The 17,805-nt window shown below is 38.6% G+C and overlaps 1 protein-coding gene across 4 annotated transcripts in view; it reads left to right on the top strand.

Moving 5' to 3' along the window:
* The first annotated feature begins 6,158 nt into the window (after positions 1–6,158).
* AKAP7 (A-kinase anchoring protein 7) overlaps positions 6,159–17,805 on the top strand; it is a 142,689-nt gene continuing 131,042 nt past the window's right edge. For 3 of the 4 annotated variants that reach the window (XM_061207040.1, XM_061207041.1, XM_061207046.1), the window contains exons 1-2: positions 6,159–6,423; positions 13,219–13,350. In XM_061207040.1, coding sequence (XP_061063023.1) covers positions 6,159–6,423; positions 13,219–13,350 — 397 coding nt within the window. Of the gene's footprint in view, positions 6,424–6,613; positions 6,652–13,218; positions 13,351–17,805 lie in introns of those variants that run through there. The other variant, XM_061207042.1, reaches the window with a different exon arrangement.

The raw sequence follows: 17,805 nt of genomic DNA, 5'->3' as shown, positions 1-17,805 counted from the left end.
CCAGCTTACTTCCCACCCATCTCTCCTATCTAAGATCAAGGCCTTCATCTTGCTCTGACTTTATACTCCCAATATTCCTCAATCAATTTTCCTCCTTTATTGTATCTCTCTCTTTCCGTGGGCATTTAAATGGAACCCAGCTGAATGTCACCCCTGCCCCTCAAGATCCAGTGAAACTGCCTCAAACTCTGATGGCATGTGAAAGTTCAAGTTCACATTCTTAGGTGCTTACAACCATAGGACCCTTCCAGCCTCCAAGCCCAGGAATTCTTGTGTGCTCTCTGTTCCTCAGCTTTCTCTTTGGTTTCCACAACAAACTCAAGCACACTTAAGATCAGTGGATTGAATTATTGACTTTACTGAAGATCTAAGAGATGGAGGACAGGGTCTATCATCCAGCACACATTTTCTGCCGTCTTGCTCATGCACTCACCCCTCTCTCCATCCTCTCACTACTCATCCTTTTCATTCCCGGTTGCTCTGGGAGCCCCAGTTTCACCCCACTTCTACCTCTTTGTGCCAGCCAACCAATTTTCTCTTTCTCCACATTGTTGATTGCAAAGTTCCACCAACTATTGTCTTGCAATCTCTTAGATCTATCACTTTTGATTTTATTTCTAGGACACCACCTTAGCTTGGGTTTTTGACCCTCCCATGTGGATTACTAGAGTACCACAGTGAACTGACTAGACGTGGGGTTTTGACTCTGCCCTCTCCAATAAATCCTGCACAGACCTCAAAGATGTGTCTTTCTAGAGCCATCCTTCACCAAGTCAGTCCCAAGGGAAGTTCTTTAACAAATCCTAATTCTTATGTAATAGAGTCCCAATTGCTTAGTCTGGCATTTAAGACCTCCTATAATCTGGTCCTAAACTAATTTTCTGGCCTTATCTCCCAGTCCTCTGCCGCCTGAACCAGTCAAACTGGGAGAACCGCTCTCCTTTGCATCTACTTGTACCATCTTGCCTCCCAAGTCTTCACTGTGTGACCCACCCCACCCGTCCTCACTCTAGCTCTATTAATCCACTCATTTTCAGAGCTGGTCTCAAATATTACCTCTTCTTTCAAGCCTTTCCTGGTTCTCTAAGCCCAGAGAAATCTTTGGACACATGATCTAATTTCTCTCCATCTGTATGAGGATGATAATTGTATCTGTTTGCCAGAGACTGAGAGGTTTCCCGGGACATGGGACTTGCAGTGCTAAAAATGAACAGCCCTGGGCAAACTGGGACAATTGGTCACTCTACCTGTAATATGTGTGGCAGCTGTAATACATGGGGCAAGGGTCCTGGGGCAGGAGAGGAAGGCCATGCTTTTTGTGCATGCCTACTGTGGAAATTTAGATGTCAGGGCTGCCCACAGAGAACTCCAGGGAGAGAAGAGGAAGGCGGTGAGGACACTTTTTGGAGCTAAGGATAGGCCAACTGGGGCTGAGACCTTCAGATAAATACATAGCTAAAGGGATACCACTTTTGCATTTTCCCTCATTTTATCTCTCTGTTTTTCTTAAGAAATTAAGAAAAAGAAGGGGGAATGAAAAGATACATTCCAAGTAAAGGAATTTTAATAAGGAGGTAGAAGGCTCTATAAATAGTCCTGTGAAAGGAAAATATTTTTAACTGTTACAGCAAAGAAATATAATCATTAAGGAAAATTAATACATAAGACTGTATACAAATTTTCAAATTCTGCATGCCAAAAACCACTGCACACAAATTAAAATGCAAATAACAAGTTAGGGAAAATGTTTTCAATATATAAGACAAAGGTTTTAAAATCATTAATATTGATAAATAGGGAATTCCCTGGTGGTCCAGTAGTTAGGACTCAGCGCTTTCACTGCTAGGGCCTGGGATCGATCCCTGGTTGGGGAATTAAGATGATGCAAGCCGTGTGGTGTGGCAAAAAAAAAAAAAATCATTAATAAATAGACAGGTTTTATGAAGCAGTAGAAACAGATAAACAACCTAGAAGAAAAATAAGCAAAAGTTTTTTTATAGGGACATGCAAATGGCTCTTAAACACATACAACAATATTCAAATTCATTAACAAAGAAATTCAAGGTAAAATAACAAGCATTTTTATCTTTCAAATGAAAAATGAGGAAAGAACTTAGAATTTCATAAACTGCTTATAAGCATGTAAATTGGTAGATAATTTGGCAATATATTTCAAAAGCCTTACAATGATTCATAATCTTTTACCTATCAAGCTTCTTTCAGGGAATTTGTTTTAAGGAAATAATAAAAAATATATACAAAGATTTATAGAATAAAGTTTTATCATAGAGCTATTTTTAATAATGAAAAAACTGAGATGTATTTAAATGAGACTGAACGATAATCAATAGGCAATTGATCAAATACATTATGATACATTTATGTAAAGATTTAATATGCACTCATTGAAAAAATAATTTTTAATGACATGAGAAACTCATCACAATATGTTGCAAGGAAAAAAGCAGGCTACAAAGCCATATGCAACATGATTCTATTTTTATAAAAGTATACGATAATGGTGTGTGTATGCATATGTATATCTAGAGAGATAGACTTCTGGTTGATGTATTATAGATAATTTTAATGTTATTCCATGAGTCTTTCTGAATTTAAAAATTGTATAAAACAGTACAATTTATGTACATAAATTAGAAATTTGAAATTTGAAGTCAGAAATATTTAAAATAATTTAAAATGTTCACCCCGATATTTAATATTATCAGGCTCTTTAACTGTGTCTGGCTACTGAAATAAATCTATTATGAAATAGGTGTAGTGATTTCTTTTTTTTTAAATGTAATAAACATGGCCTTCCTTTGCCCCTTTATTATTATTTTTTAATGTAATAAAAATGATTTCTTAAATACTATACTCAAACATTAATTGAAAAGCATGCACATTTTATTGTTAAACACATATCCCTCTTCCAACAAAATGAAATGTCATCCTGAGTCACCTTGGGTCACCAAAGGTCTCAGTTGACTTTCTACTGGTATTTGACCATGTCCTGTAGAACTGCATGACTTCATCCTCCTGTTACTGAATGCAAATTCCTGTGCCTGATGTACAATGAGGCCAAACAAAGCAAAATGTCAGAGTTTGGAGCAGAGAAAGGTTTATTGCAGGGCCAAGCAAGGAGGATGGTGGCTCGTGCTCAAAAAACCCTGAAGCCCCTGATGGTTTGTTTTGCGGGAGAAGTTTTTATAGGCAAAATTTGGGGTGAGGGCTGCAGGGTGTGTGACTTTCTTCGATTGGTTGGTGGTGAGGTAACAGGGCAGTGCTCCAGGAATCTTGCCCTCAGTCTGAAATTACCATCCTCCACCGGGGGAATCTTCTGCAGAAGAACTCAAAGATACTGTTATGTATATTCCTTGAGAGGAACCAGGACCCTGCCCCAAGGCTGCGCGATGGTTTCTTGACTGTTCCTCCCTTTTTTCTGAATTCCCTCTCTTCCCTGATTAGCAGCTCTTTGAATCTGCCTTTGGAACTCAGGGAGGGTCAAGGAGGCTGAATGAAGCCTATTTCCTACAAACAGGAAACGGGGGACACGGAAAGGATTTGTACCAGGGAGGGCCCCACAGGGTCCTGCTCCATTTCACTCCTTGATGAACATTTACAGCTGTAGCTGATGCGGAGGACCAAAGAAACTCCTAGGACCAGAATGAAAACAACAACTGTTTTGGTTATGGAGACAGGACCATATCACAAAAGAGAATGAGGGAACCAAAGAGAGAACTCACCACACAGGAGGAGCCTGGCAGAACAAATACGCCAATTCAGCAGCAGGCCCTGGAGGTTGGAGGTCAGAGGTGGTTGGAGGAACAGGAAAAGTGTTGTAGCTTGAACTGGAACCCTTCCAATCCAGTTATCTTGGCAGTGTACACTGTCATCTGAGGAGAAAAAGGGCTGTATGTGTGAACTGTTTAAAGATAAACAGAGGCATATTACAAATTTTAAGAGTTTTTTTGAGCAAAAAAATCAATTCAAAACTGGCAACATCCAATCTAGCAGATAGAAAGGAGTTCCAAGGAGAGGTACAAAATGAAAGATTTTTATAGGCAGAAGGGAGTGGGAACGAGGAAGTTATACTAGGCAAAAGATTGGGTTCGTTATTGCAAAGTTACTTTCCTTTAGGGGATGGCAGGGGTCTATCAGGCAGATTACCTAACTAGTGCTGATCAGACGATTCCTAATTGACTGGTTTAAGATTCCATTTCTGGGAGAATAGAAACTATAAGTCTCTGGTGACGTGGGGCTTAGCATAAGCGACTCCATTTTGGGCCTGTTGTTTCGTTTTTCACAAAAGGAACATGCTCTCTCAATGAATTCTGTATCTCTCAGAGGTCCAAATAATTTTCCTGGCATCAGTCACTGATGCCAGTTAGTGCCCTGTCCACTAAGCAGTGTAACATGTGGTGGAGGAACTGGTCTATTCATTTGCAAGAGGTTGTCACCCAGAGGACTGAGAGGATCCATCATGACCAAGTGAACCACCAGTCAGCTGATGTCTGGTGTGGACAGAGGACTTTCTGGAAAGGAAACTGGACCAGTGAAACAAGGACTGGGCATGGTGGCAGCCTGGAAGATTCATTAGTGATGTCAGGCGCAGTATAGAACCCTAGATGTATTTTGGAGGGATTTCACTAGGAGCTGGAGTTCTGGCGTGAGCAAATAGGCTAATTTAGCTATCCAGATTTAGGTATTAGTGTTAATATCAACTGATTTTTAGCCTCAAGCTGGTGAAGCTTTAGGACATTAAGATTACCCATGACATTTTTTCTTTTTTTGAAATTTATTTGGGTGTGTTGCTTTCTTTTTTTTAACAAATACCAGTACAGGTCTGATGGTTATAAAATTTTTATTCATTCATGCAACAACTGTTCATTGAACAACCTCTATGCACTTGGGAAAACAAACACTTTTCAAAGAGTCTGTGCCTTCACGGGAATTCCCTAGCGGTCCAGTGGTTAGGACCCTGTGCCTACACTGCCTTTACAAGTGGAAATTGACGTCACCTTCACAAAGTAAAACTGATGCCTCGCTATTAGGCAGAAAGGGGAGGGCAGAGAGTTCTTCAGTATCTGCCGTTTCTCAGTTGCCTCCAAAAATTATCTTAATGCTAAAGTGGCATATTTCGATCCCCTTCAATGTTGACTGTGGATTCCTTTTATTTCTTTTAGAGTATTACCTATTGCAATTTACTCATGTTTCTTTCTCTGCTATTAGGTGACCGGCTCCTTAAGGAAAAGACTTGTCTGATTCACCTACACACCCTCAGGACGGAGTAGATTTTAGAGGAATCTGTTGTCCCTCTCCAATCAGCCCATAATTGCTAAGGGTGTGCAAACCAGATACCCAACTTGCTAGAATTATTTTAGGGTAACAAGCTTTATGACTTCTTGTGTATGGTTTTGATGTCAACTATTGCGGCTGAGTGAGGTCCTTGCTTCCATCTCCATTCTAGGATGTATTCAAGATAAGTGTTATCATTTGCAAAATAGGGTACATTAATTTTTGAGCGATGTACCTCGTTTTCTTACTGCATGGTTTCTTTGCACTTAAAAGAAAACTACAGTACAATTCTGATCCAAACTCAAAAGTTTTTTTTTTGTTAATTAAATTGTTTTTTCTCCCATTTTACTCATATTAGTGCTTTACAAACACCAGTAGCTGCTTTCCATTTAACTTCTAGGCGTGAAACCATTGTTAAAACTTTGAGATATCGCCACAATTTGGGTTATTTTTTTCTTTAAAGCAAAGTAAATTATCGAATCATACAGATGGACAAGGTCTCCTTCCTATACATCTCACTCTTCCCAAATATTTTTTAATCACAACTCTGTGTTTTGAAAGCCCTTTTTAAAACTAAACACATGGATCCTCAAGAGACCCCGGATCGGGGAACGCTTTCAGCCTGGGCCCAATCTCACCCCTCCAAACTTGGTGGATGGTGAAGGCCGCGCCACTGGAGATACCTGAGCGCCGCCAAAGGCTGCAGGGGGCCTCGGCCGGGAGCGGGGGCGGGGGAGGGGGCGGAGCGTCGCAGCGGAGAGAGGAGCCCCCCGCCCTCCCCGCGCCGGGCCCGCGTCGCTCGCCGGAATCCGGTACCGCGGCCGCATCGGGTCGGCCCCTTCCGCTCGTTCCGGGCTCCCGTCATGGGCATGCAGCTTCTGCGGGGACTGCGGCTCTGGGGGCTCGGCGCCTCCGCAGGCCTGGTCGCCGCGGCCCGAGCCCCCGCCGCCCGCCCCGGCCACCGCCCCCCGCCCCGCCTCCGCGCCCCGCCCGCCGACCCCCGGCCCCGCCCCGGCCTCCGCCTCCGCACCCCCCTCCCGGCTAGCCGCAGGTCGCAGCGCCAGGCTGCCGCCGCCTGCAGAGACTCGCCGCCGGCCCACGCCAGCACTATGGAGCGCACCGGAGCCGGTGAGCCCGGGCAGCCGAGCGGGCCGGGTGGGGTGACCGGAGCCCGGGGGCGTGGGCCCCGCTCGGCGCTCGGCCTCGGGGAGGGCCCAGCCTCGCCGCCCCACTGCGCCCCCAGTGCTTGGAGCGCGACCCCACGCCTGCTCAGCTCGGGGGCTCTTCTCCCCGCTCAGCGAGGGACTCTGTAGCCGCGAGGAGCCCAGTGCAACCGGGGTGTGATCAGTGCTGCTTGTAAGCAAGCGTTTTCATTAGTGCACGCACTGCTGGTGCGACCGGAGGCCGGGGGTGTGAACCCACGCTAAGTTTCACTTTTCTTTCCCGAAGATCTTATGACCTTTTAGAAAGTTCATGCCTTCACACACCCTCCGACGGTGTTATTGTGTGGTCGGCAAACCTAGAAAAAGCTCAGTTTTTATACTTTATCACAGTCAAAGACCTGAACCACTACACTTGGGGTTTCCTTCCAGGATTTTATTCTAGGTGTGGAAATGACCTCTTTAAACTGGCGCCAGATCTGCAATAGGGCCCAGAATTGATTTCCAGTTTAGGTCGGCATTTGCTGTGGACTGAACTTTGTGGGTAGAGCGAGTTAGGGGTTGGACTTTTGGTGAAAGGGACCAACAAGCCAATTAGAGTGAGATTTTTGTAATATAAACGCATAAAAAGATACAAAAAGCATGAAAATGTTATGCAATAGCCGTTAACTAGTGTAAATATGTTTACAGTTGTTGAGGGAATGAAATGATGAAGACCTTGTAGGTGGATGCTGAGGGCGGGAGTTTTTGAGGTGCATTTATAAAGGGGGACCTGTAGGGGATTGTCAGTGTCAAAGAGGAAGGATTCACACCCCAGCTCCTTTAGTGTCTGGCCTTGCAACTGAGGATGCTGACGGCGTACTTTTAAGATGTTTGTGGAGTTTACGGTCTTATATTCCTTTTCAGATATTATTAACTTATTTTGTCCATTACTCTCTAGTAATTTGGGTTATACTTTAGTTTCTTTTTTAATGATGTGGAAACCAAAGCATGGAGGTCAGGTGACTTGTTGACAGCTCTCAACATTTCTCCAGCTGTAAGATGTTTCTATTTTTAGTAGCCAGGCGAGGACTGACATGGATGATGGGATTGACCCTTTCTACTGGTTCTTGGGGAATATACCTAGTAGAGTGAATAAAAGAGAATCTTGCTCAGTAAAGTTGTACTTGGTTATCCACATAGGAGACTTACATATTGTGTGACAAAGGGCAGACTATCCTTTTTTTCTTCTATTGGTCTGTCTTTGATGAAGGCATTTGCTGAAGTGCACATATATTTGAATATCAGTGTATACTTCATGTATGGTTTTATATTTTAAATGTGTGCATTGTTTTCTTATAAAAGTAATATTATTTCTGTTTAAAACATTTGAATAGCAGAAATATATTGAGTGCAGCTATGTCAGCCTTTTCCTGTATAATTGTAAACAACACAAGTGCGTAGTCTTTTTTTTTTTTTAAACAAGGCCTCTTTTTTTTTTTTTTTTAATAATTCTTTATTTTATTTATTTATTTTTGGCTGTGTTGGGTCTTCGTTTCTGTGCGAGGGCTTTCTCCAGTTGTGGCAAGCAGGGGCCACTCTTCATCGCGGTGCACGGGCCTCTCACTATCGCGGCCTCTCTTGTTGCGGAGCACAGGCTCCAGATGCGCAGGCTCAGTAGTTGTGGCTCACGGGCCTAGTTGCTCCGCGGCATGTGGGATTCTCCCAGACCAGGGCTCGAACCCGTGTCCCATGCATTGGCAGGCAGATTCTCAACCACTGCGCCACCAGGGAAGCCCACATAAGTAGTCTTATATCTACTTTTCAAAAGGTCAGTACAGGTATCCCCTGCTTTTCAAAAGTTCACATTATGTCACTTTGCTTTTACACTTACGAAAGCCCTGCATTAGCACCTGTTTTCACTAATCAAAAGAAATCCTAAAAGGATTTTTCAACCAAAGAGAATTGCTTCTTCACTTGACATCATTTCGTCTTACAAAAGTTTTCATAGGAAGCCTCTGCTTTCATATAGCAGGGAATCTTGTATTTGTTACGAACTTTTTTCAGCTGTTGTAGTCTTCCTAGCCATTATTCTTAGTTGTCGTTATAGTGAGTATCCTTTGTTTAACCATTTCCCTATTATTAGGCATTTAAGTTGTTAAACTTTTTCTTTTTTGTTTAAACAGAGCTGAGGTGAATCAAGTATGATAGACTCGCAGATATCTATCTGGTATCTGTTGGGGTAAGAAGAAAATTTTCATGGCTCCTGATTGCTTTCTGAAAGGATTGCCTCAGTTTACAGTGCTATAAACTGCATATGTGAACTTCCCAGCAGTGCCTGTTGCTGGATAGGGCGGGTTTTGGCCGTTGAGTAACTGGATTCAAATTCTAGCCCCAAGACCTACTAGCTGTAACCTGAGGCAGGTTACTTAATCAGCTAGGGTGTAAAATGAGTATAATAAGAGTACTCCCTGATAGCATGGTTAAATGAGTTACTGTCTGTAAAGTGCTTCCAGCTGTGCCTGGCATAGAAACGTGCTCAAATGTTAGCTGTTGTTGTTACAACTAGTAGTAGTAAACCAGTTTCACCTGTCTTTATAGTATTAATGCACTTAGCAGTGTTACTTTTATTTGGATTTGTACAAAAGATAGAATTTTATTTTAACTGTAGTTAGACCAGATTTTAAGTACTTAAAATGGTGAATTTATAGTTTAAATGCTTTATTTAAATGTTGGTTATTTTAAGGCAGTTTTCCCAAAGCAAAATATTTGCACTTCTGTAAAAGAAAGTGTAGTTATGATGGCTGTGTTTAATTCAGGTCTGCCAGCCTTTGCCCAAACACTAGAGCTTAGCGAACTGGAGGAAGGCTTCCAGATATGAGCCCTGCTGAGAAACATTGTTCTATAGAATGGCCAGCAGTTCTTTAAAGAGTTACTTGAAAGTGGTATGCTCTTTTTTCTGAGTTAATAATTCATATCTACAAAAAGGTTTTCAACTATTCTGTAATTTAATAGAACACAGTTTGTATTTCAAGTTCTAGACGCTTGTTAATTTTGACATACCATTGCACTCAAGAGTTAATTTAATTTATTTATTTAAAAAAATCTTTTAAAAAAGATTTTATTGGCATATAGTTGATTTACAATGTTGTGTTAGTTTCAGGTGTGCAGCAAAATGATTCAGTTATACATATACATATATTCATTCTTTTTCAGATCCTTCACCCTTATAGGTTATTACAGAATATTGAGTAGAGTTCCTTGTGCTATACAGTAGGTCCTTGTTGGTTATCTATTTTATATATAGTAGTGTGTGTATGTTAATCCCAAGCTTCAAGAATTTACATGTACTTTATTTAACAAGATGGGGAATGATGTTGAGCAAGTCATGTTATACTTCAATTTTTATTTTTATGTCAAATAGAATATCATTTACCCTGTGAAAATGAATCTGTGATGTGCTAAGGATGCCATTAAACACCAGGAATTATTTTTAGGAGCACTGAGATAGCTGTGTGGCCATGGAGCTTGAGTAATTTATTAACCACTCCCAAATGGGTACTTACCTTTGTTGTTCAGTGCAAGTGTATTGAGCACCTCCTGTGAGTTGGAGACTGTGCCAGGCATTGAGGAATCAAAGGAGGATAAGACAGAGCACTTAAGGAACTTAGAGTAGGGCAACCATACAGACAGATAGGGGTGTAATTTGAAAAGTTCCCCCTTTCACTTTTCAAAGGAGCCCTGGTTTGGGCCGTAAATTATCTGGTCACTTTAGCTTATAGTCTAATGGAGAAGACATGTAAATGGACATCTATAACATGATGTATTCATGCTGTGATTGTACGTGGAAGGAGATTGGATTACCTCACTCAGCCCTGAGCTGGTCATCAGGAAAGTTTTCCCTGCCAGTAGACGATTAGTCAGAGTTTTTACTTTTACGTTGATTGTTCTCAATGGTTAACATAATTTCTTAGTCTGGCATAGAATCAAGGTATGGAATAAGTGAAAGGGGAGCAGTGGTTTTCAAACTTCATTGCATGTTAGAGTCACCCTGCGAGGCTTTAAAGAAGTACAAGAGGCTGGCCTCGTTTCCAGAGATTCTGATTTAGGTGGCCTGGGGTGAGACCCAGATGTTGATCATTTAAAAAAAGCTCTTCAGGTGATCCTAATGTACGACCAAGCTTTAGAATTTTTCAACTAGGACAACCTTGTCATCTAATAGATGAGATAACTACTAGGGCCTAGAGAATTCACACGACTTGCCCAGGATCACAAGTGAGTGGCAGGTCTAATACTAGAATATCTGTCTCCTGATTTTTTTAGAAAATATTTATTTATTTATTTGGTTGTGCTGGGTCTTAGTTGCGGCACGGGAGATCTTCGTTGCCGCGTGCGGAATCTTTAGTTGAGGCATCCGGGATCTTTAGTTGCAGCACACGGGATCTTTAGTTGTGGCATACGGGATTGAACCTGGGCCCCCTGCATTGGGAGCATGGAGTCTTAACCAGTAGACCACCAGGGAAGTCCCTGTCTCCTGATTTCTAGTCCCAAACCCTTTCTTTTATAGTAGCCAGCTTGCCTTGCATGTTACCCAAACACCACTATTATCACCATTGTCACTGCTCGATTGTCCTTTTGGTATAGCCAGAGTGATCCACATAGCACTTGTTCTCTAATTGTTGTTGATTAATTGGTTAAGATAAAGTATACATTAAATTGTTTCAAGAACATTTTTCATTTAAAAAATGACTAAATTTAATTCATCATGTTATTTAATTCTTCATCTTGCCTTCAAAATGTGAGCATAGAATTCAGCCTTCCTTCCTCATTCCATATATTGCCAAGAATCCAGTATATTTCCAAGTGGCACTTTGGAGCTAGTATTGAGATGTCACTGTTAAATGGGCCAATTTAATATCACTAATTTCTCCCCTCCCCAGCTTTATTGAGGTACAATTGGCAAATAAGACTGTATATATTTAAAGTGTACAGCATGATGATTTGGTATAAGTACACATTGTGAGATGATTGCCACAATCAAGTTAATTAACACATCCACACTTCACTTTTTTTTTTTTTTTTTTGGTGAAAATGCTTAAGATCTACTCTCTTAGCAAATTTCAAGTATACAGTGCAGTATTATTAACTCTAGTCACCATGCTGTACATTAGATCCTTAGAATTTATTACTAAGTTCTTAGATTAAGAGTAAAGTAGAAAAAAACGAAAGTTGGGTTTATTTCATTTTGTCCAGATTTTCATTCAGCTTTGTGCACTTGTAACTGCACAAATACTCTTTGTTGCTAGCTTTTAAGTGTAAGCTACATGGTCAGTGATGATATTTTCTGCATAGCTGCATGTGCCCCAAAATATAAAGATAGGTGTTGATCTATTGAAACTTTTGTTTAAATATAAGCTGCATTTGTATTTTTCAATGCAAGTGTAAACATAGAAAGGAAACATTTACTTGTTCTCACATGTTTCAAATAGTTGTGAGTTTGATTAGATTCAGAGTAAACTAACATTTGTTGAACACCTGCATTCCAGGCACTCATACTCAATAAGGTTTGAACTGTAATATAAATAAATAGCATTATTAAGAGTGTACTATTAATTTTTTTGGTTTTGGTATTGAACATGATTAGCTGATATATAAAAACCAACAACAAAAAGGTTTTATTGTCATTTTTTGCTTTTATCTAGAAAATAGGGGTGTGTGTGTAAGTAATATTAGAGATTACCCAAATTGCAATAAAAATTTAGTTGTTTTTGGTTTATGTTAACTATGACCTATCAGAATATTTATTATCTTGTATATTGAAGCCGTATTCAATGGAGTGTGTTTTTTTAAGGCCTGATATATGAAAATAGAGGATTACAGCAGAATGAAATAAATGACTTCTTTAATATTGTTACTGGTAAATTAATCTTTACTCAATATATAGAGTAGAAATTATATAAGTATCCCAGGATTTTGTTCAATTCTAGTTCAAAGAACATTTGTGTCTGTCAATAAAAGCATGGAGAATAATAGTACTGGGGAGACCACCTACTGATAAATTTAGCAATTGACTCTATCAATTTGAACAGACACCCTCTTTCCCTTAACCTCCTCCCAACGCATATGATTGTTCCACCCATAAAAACAAAACAAAACAAGGACCAAATGTGAAATATGGCTCTAATATTAATATGTATCCATGGGAGAGCTGTCGGGAAACTGTAAGATCTTTTTGCTTTTTAACCATTAAATTTCTAGAAAAGCGTATTTAGAGCTATGTATTTTTAATGTTTGAATTTCCAATGTTAATATAATAATGGAGAGAAAAAAATTTAAAAGTCTTTATGAAGAAAAAAGTAAAAGTCAGAGCTTGTACAGATGAGAACAGATAAGTGATATTGTTAAAAAATAAACATGAAAAAGACTGCCAAAACCTTGTTGGCTTGTTTTCAAAAGGTATGTGAAAAACTGTAGTTTTAGAATTAAGAAAATGCAGCTATAAAGGATCTTGAGGCTTGTTGATTAATTCAACTTCATTTAACCCTGAGTTGAGTACTGTGCTTCAGAAAATTATTAAAGCTGTTTAACATGAAAATGCATTTATAAAAATGTAGAATATGGTATAAATATTTACATAAATAGCTGTACAATATATTTGAATACCAGTTTTAGCATTTCTTAACAGATGTTAATTTATATTGAGTTCAGTTAGTTGAGTTATTTTAGCTTAGGATATGAGTTAAAATAAATAAAATAATATACTTTTCTTTTTGTGATGTTAAAGGAGGAATAAATTCCAATGAGTGTGAAAATGTGTCAAGAAAAAGGGAAATGTCAGAAGAATTTGAAGCCAACACAGTGGATTCTCTAGTAGATTTGCCATTTGCTACTATCGATATTATAGATGATTGTGGAAGTAAGTACTTTATTAAATAAATATGTGTTTAGAAGCAGTGAATAGTAAATTTAGTGATACATATATTTTTTTCTTAATAATTACTTCACCTTAAGTACTTGTCATGTTTTTGAGTTTGGGTTGCTAATTAATAATTGTCTGTTGGTAGTCTATTGATAAAACTATCACAGATAATATTAAGGCATGTCTCACAGAATTTGGGGCCAGATCATTCTGTAGTTTATAAGCTACTTCAGAAAATAATGGGCCACAACATTCCATGGTTTATAACCACCTCAGTTATTCTGGACCTACTGCTCATTCAGCAGTACCCATTCATCTAACAGATGTTTACTGGCCAAAATGATATGTATTGGAATATAAATAAATACATAAAAATATAAATAAAGGTAAGTAAAATAAATAAATATATATATGAAATAAAATATACAAATGTATGTAAAAAGAAAATCTTTCAGAAATGTTGAGGAAGCAGTACAACCTGAGCCACACCTTTGGCCCTATAGGTTGAATGTTTTCTGGGAGAGAATCCAGCATTAGTGAGTTGTTGACCTGGACCTGGATGGGTCTGTTCTCTTTACAAGGGGAAGGGTCGTTGGTCAATTGGTTAGAAACCCAGTAAACCATCCAGAGGTTTGAGGTTGCTGTGAATCCTGCCTCTGAAAGTTGAGTGGGAGCGTGCAATGGAGAGTCTTTCATTCTACTGCTGATAGGAATAACTTAGTATGCTTCCCACAGAGTGTAAAAATTTGTGGAGAGCTTTAGTTTAATTGGCTCTACTCTCTGAAGATAATCACAGCCCTTAACTATGAAGCCACACTTAAATCAAGGTTCAAAACAGAGTAGTTCAGTGATTTTTTTTTTTTTTCAGTTGCATGTCTTTCCTAAATGTGGCATTCAGTTCTCCTCATTGAAATTACTGTAATCCTTATTTTACCTCACAGAATTCTAGGTCTAACCTTATAATTATTGAAGATTTTAGAGGTATGGGAAATTATCATTTTATTACTTACTCATTAGCTAATACTATTAAGTAGTATATTAAAAAATACTTTGAATCTTAAGTATTTTAAAGTATCAATTGAAACCTCCCTTTACCTGGAAAAAAATTTTGTAACAGAAAAATGTGTATCAAATAAAGATTGAATCTCAGTACTTGGTATAGTAAGTGATTGTCCTGAGTCAGTTTTTAAAAAAGGGTAAATTATATCCTGTACCTTTCTGTAATTTATTGGGGAAGCCTGTAATGCATATTTCAAATTTTACTGTGAAAGGACTTAAGGCAAATATTTGTCCCAAATAATAAAAAATAATTGGTATCTGGCAAAGGGTGTAAAAGATAAAACTCAGTTAGTAAACAAATATATGGAAAATTATTCAACTTCATAAGTATCAAAGGATGCACGTCAAAATACAATTGTAACTTATCAGATTGGCAATATCTCTTAAAAATAATACTCAGTGATTTTAATGTTCTATCTACATGGCTTCTGACAATGTACCGTTATAGTCCTTTTAGAATGGAGTTTGTTGGGATCTTGAGCAATGTTCATACATGGGGTAGAGTCACTCATGGAATTCCTACTATAAGGACATAGTCTTGTGGGAAGAAGTTTTATTTATAAATATGTGTGTCACAGTGTTTTTAAGTAGTAAAAATATTGGGGAAAACCCAAATGTCCATTAGCGTGTGGTTGAATAAGCTATACTAGTGCCTTTAGACTACACAGTATGGAATTATATATTATGAAAATATTTCTGAAAACTATGTAATAGTGAACATTTCCTATATAAAATGCAAAGTGAAAAAGTAGGGGGAAAATGTATGCTGTTTGTTTACAATTGTGTAAATACTTTAGGTGATTTGTCACCAAAATTCACAGTGGTTGTGTTAAGATGGGAGGTTTCTGAGCAATTTCTTTTTTCCTTTTTCTAATCTTCAAATTTTATAAATGCTCTTGATTCTTTTTTTTTTTTTTTTAGTAAATTTATTTTTATTTATTCATGTTTGGCTGCATTGGGTCTTCATTGCTGCGTGCAGGCTTTCTCTAGTTGTGGTGAGCGGGGGCTACTCTTGGTTGTGGTGCGCGGGCTTCTCATTGCGGTGGCTTCTCCTGTTGCGGAGCACGGGCTCTAGGCACGCGGGCTTCAGTAGTTGTGGCACTCGGGCTCAGTAGTTGTGGCTCGTGGGCTCTAGAGCACAGGCTCAGTAGTTGTGACGCACGGGCTTAGTTGCTCTGCGGCATGTGGGATCTTCCCGGACCAGGGCTCGAACCCGTGTCCCCTGCATTGGCAGGCGGTTCTTAACCACTGTGTCACCCGGGAAGTCCCTGAATGCTCTTGATTCTTTTCATGAAAAAATATGATTAAAATTTTTAGTTGTAGTTAGAAACTTGCTTTTAGAGATGTAAGCTTCATCGATTCAGTAAACAGAGAACTGGAGAAACTCATTTTTTTTTGGTACTATCCACTAAGATATCACTAATAGTGTTAAAGTTAGGTGGTTAAAAGTGAGGGCTGTGGAGTCAGACTGTCAAGGGACAAAATTTGCTCCTACACTTTCCTATTGTGTACTTTGAACAAGTGTCTGGGCTTACTTTCATTATCTCTAAAATTGGTTTAATAATGGTAGTTATCTCATAAGGTTGTTGGGAAGATTCAATTTGTTAATGTCCTTACAGCAGTGTGTGGCACGAACTTGCCTCCGTAAATTTTTATTAATTTAATCTTACCAAAATTTTTTGCCCAAATATATTTGTTGAATTAAATATTAAAAAATTTGCCCTTTGAGAGCAGTGTTTTATAATAATATCATTGAGTGCTTCTAGCACATCAGTAAATGCTTTATTATTTCTTTACTTAATCCTCACAGTGAATGAGAGGGGTAAATTATTTTTTTAGAAAGTTTTAGTAATTTGCCAAAGATTATTCAGAGTAAATCTGTGAAATATAGAAGGTAATATTCTAAGTTGTGTACTTAAGTTTTAAGAATGGTTACTTCAAAGATTTTGACTGCTTAAGTAACAAGAAAAAAGGAAAAGAATATAAAAGCAAAATCGAATTCATTCTCAGCCTTTTGGCTAACAGCAAGTATGAAAACAATCAACCAACAATAACAGATGGACTACCTCATTACATTAATTTCTCCCATAATTCATTCATTGTAGTTTTTCGAGGGAATTAAAAATCTTTAGGAAAATTAGTTAATTTACATAATTTACATAGAATGACATATGTAGTGCTTTAGGTAAAAAAAGCCAAATCATGGATGAGAGAGTTACAGCCTTTGTCAACAAGACCAGATTCATTAGAGCACATTAAAATGGCTACTGAAATCATTATGAAAATTAACAAGTGTAATAAATTTATGGGATGCGTTTACAGGCTCTACTACAACTGATACTTTTTTTTTTTTTTGGTAAAAAATAAAGTTACTCTAAATAATCCAGTGAAAGATCCAGGGCATATGGCCAAAAGCTTTCTACATTTTGCTTCTATGGTCATTGATCTTTAATGTTTTTATTGTAAACTTGATATTACTTGAATACTTTGCTCATTGTATTTTCATATGAACTGAATAAAAAGTATAATAGTAAATTGTATTTTAGAACTTAGATTATGATTTAAAAGCTGGAAATAAAATGAAGTTCAGTAAGGAAAAGAGGGGTTTTATACTCTGGCCATACAAATAAACCTGCAAATGAAAGGCAAAGAAGATATGCAAACAAGTGTCTGGCAAGTTGACCATAAATCATCAGGACTCACTGAAATAGAAAGACAGACAAACTTACTACTTATAATGGTAAATTAAACTGTACTATAACAGTAAATACTCACAGAATTCTTTCCCCCTTTTTTGCCCAGCTCACATCAGATAATTTTAAACTTTACCCTGACTGTGATGCCTAACAAAAGAAAAATGTAGATAATCCAGTTCAGAGGGAAGTTTAATAGTTATTGATAAGAGAAAGCTAAGGGAATTTAGAAAAACCCTGTACTTCTTTATTTTTACCAAGAGGTTGCATTCTGAATTGGGGGCTTTACTCTGTGTCATTCTCACGATACCAGAATTATTAGAGCTATTTCACATTATAACTATTACCTTCAGAGATTATGATTTTCCTTTTCTGGATATCTGCAAAATAACGGTAATTCCTAATGTCATCAAATACCCTGTCATATTCACATTTCTCTGATTGTATTGTAATTATTTATTTATTTATTTTTGGCTGCGTTAGGTCTTCGTTGCTGCGCGCGGTCTAGTTGCTGCGAGCGGGGGCTACTCTTTGTTTTGGTGTTCAGGCTCCTCATTGCAGTGGCTTCTCTTGTTGCGGAGCACGGGCTCTAGGTGTGCGGGCTTCAGTAGTTGTGGCACGCAGGCTCAGTAGTTGTGGCGCCCGGATGTAGTTGCTCCACGGTATGTGGGATCTTCCCAGACCAGGGCTTGAACCCATG

Source organism: Eubalaena glacialis, chromosome 12 (genome assembly GCF_028564815.1).
Source record: "Eubalaena glacialis isolate mEubGla1 chromosome 12, mEubGla1.1.hap2.+ XY, whole genome shotgun sequence".
Classification (NCBI taxonomy): Eukaryota; Metazoa; Chordata; class Mammalia; order Artiodactyla; family Balaenidae; genus Eubalaena; species Eubalaena glacialis.
This window is presented reverse-complemented; position numbering and strand designations above follow the sequence as displayed.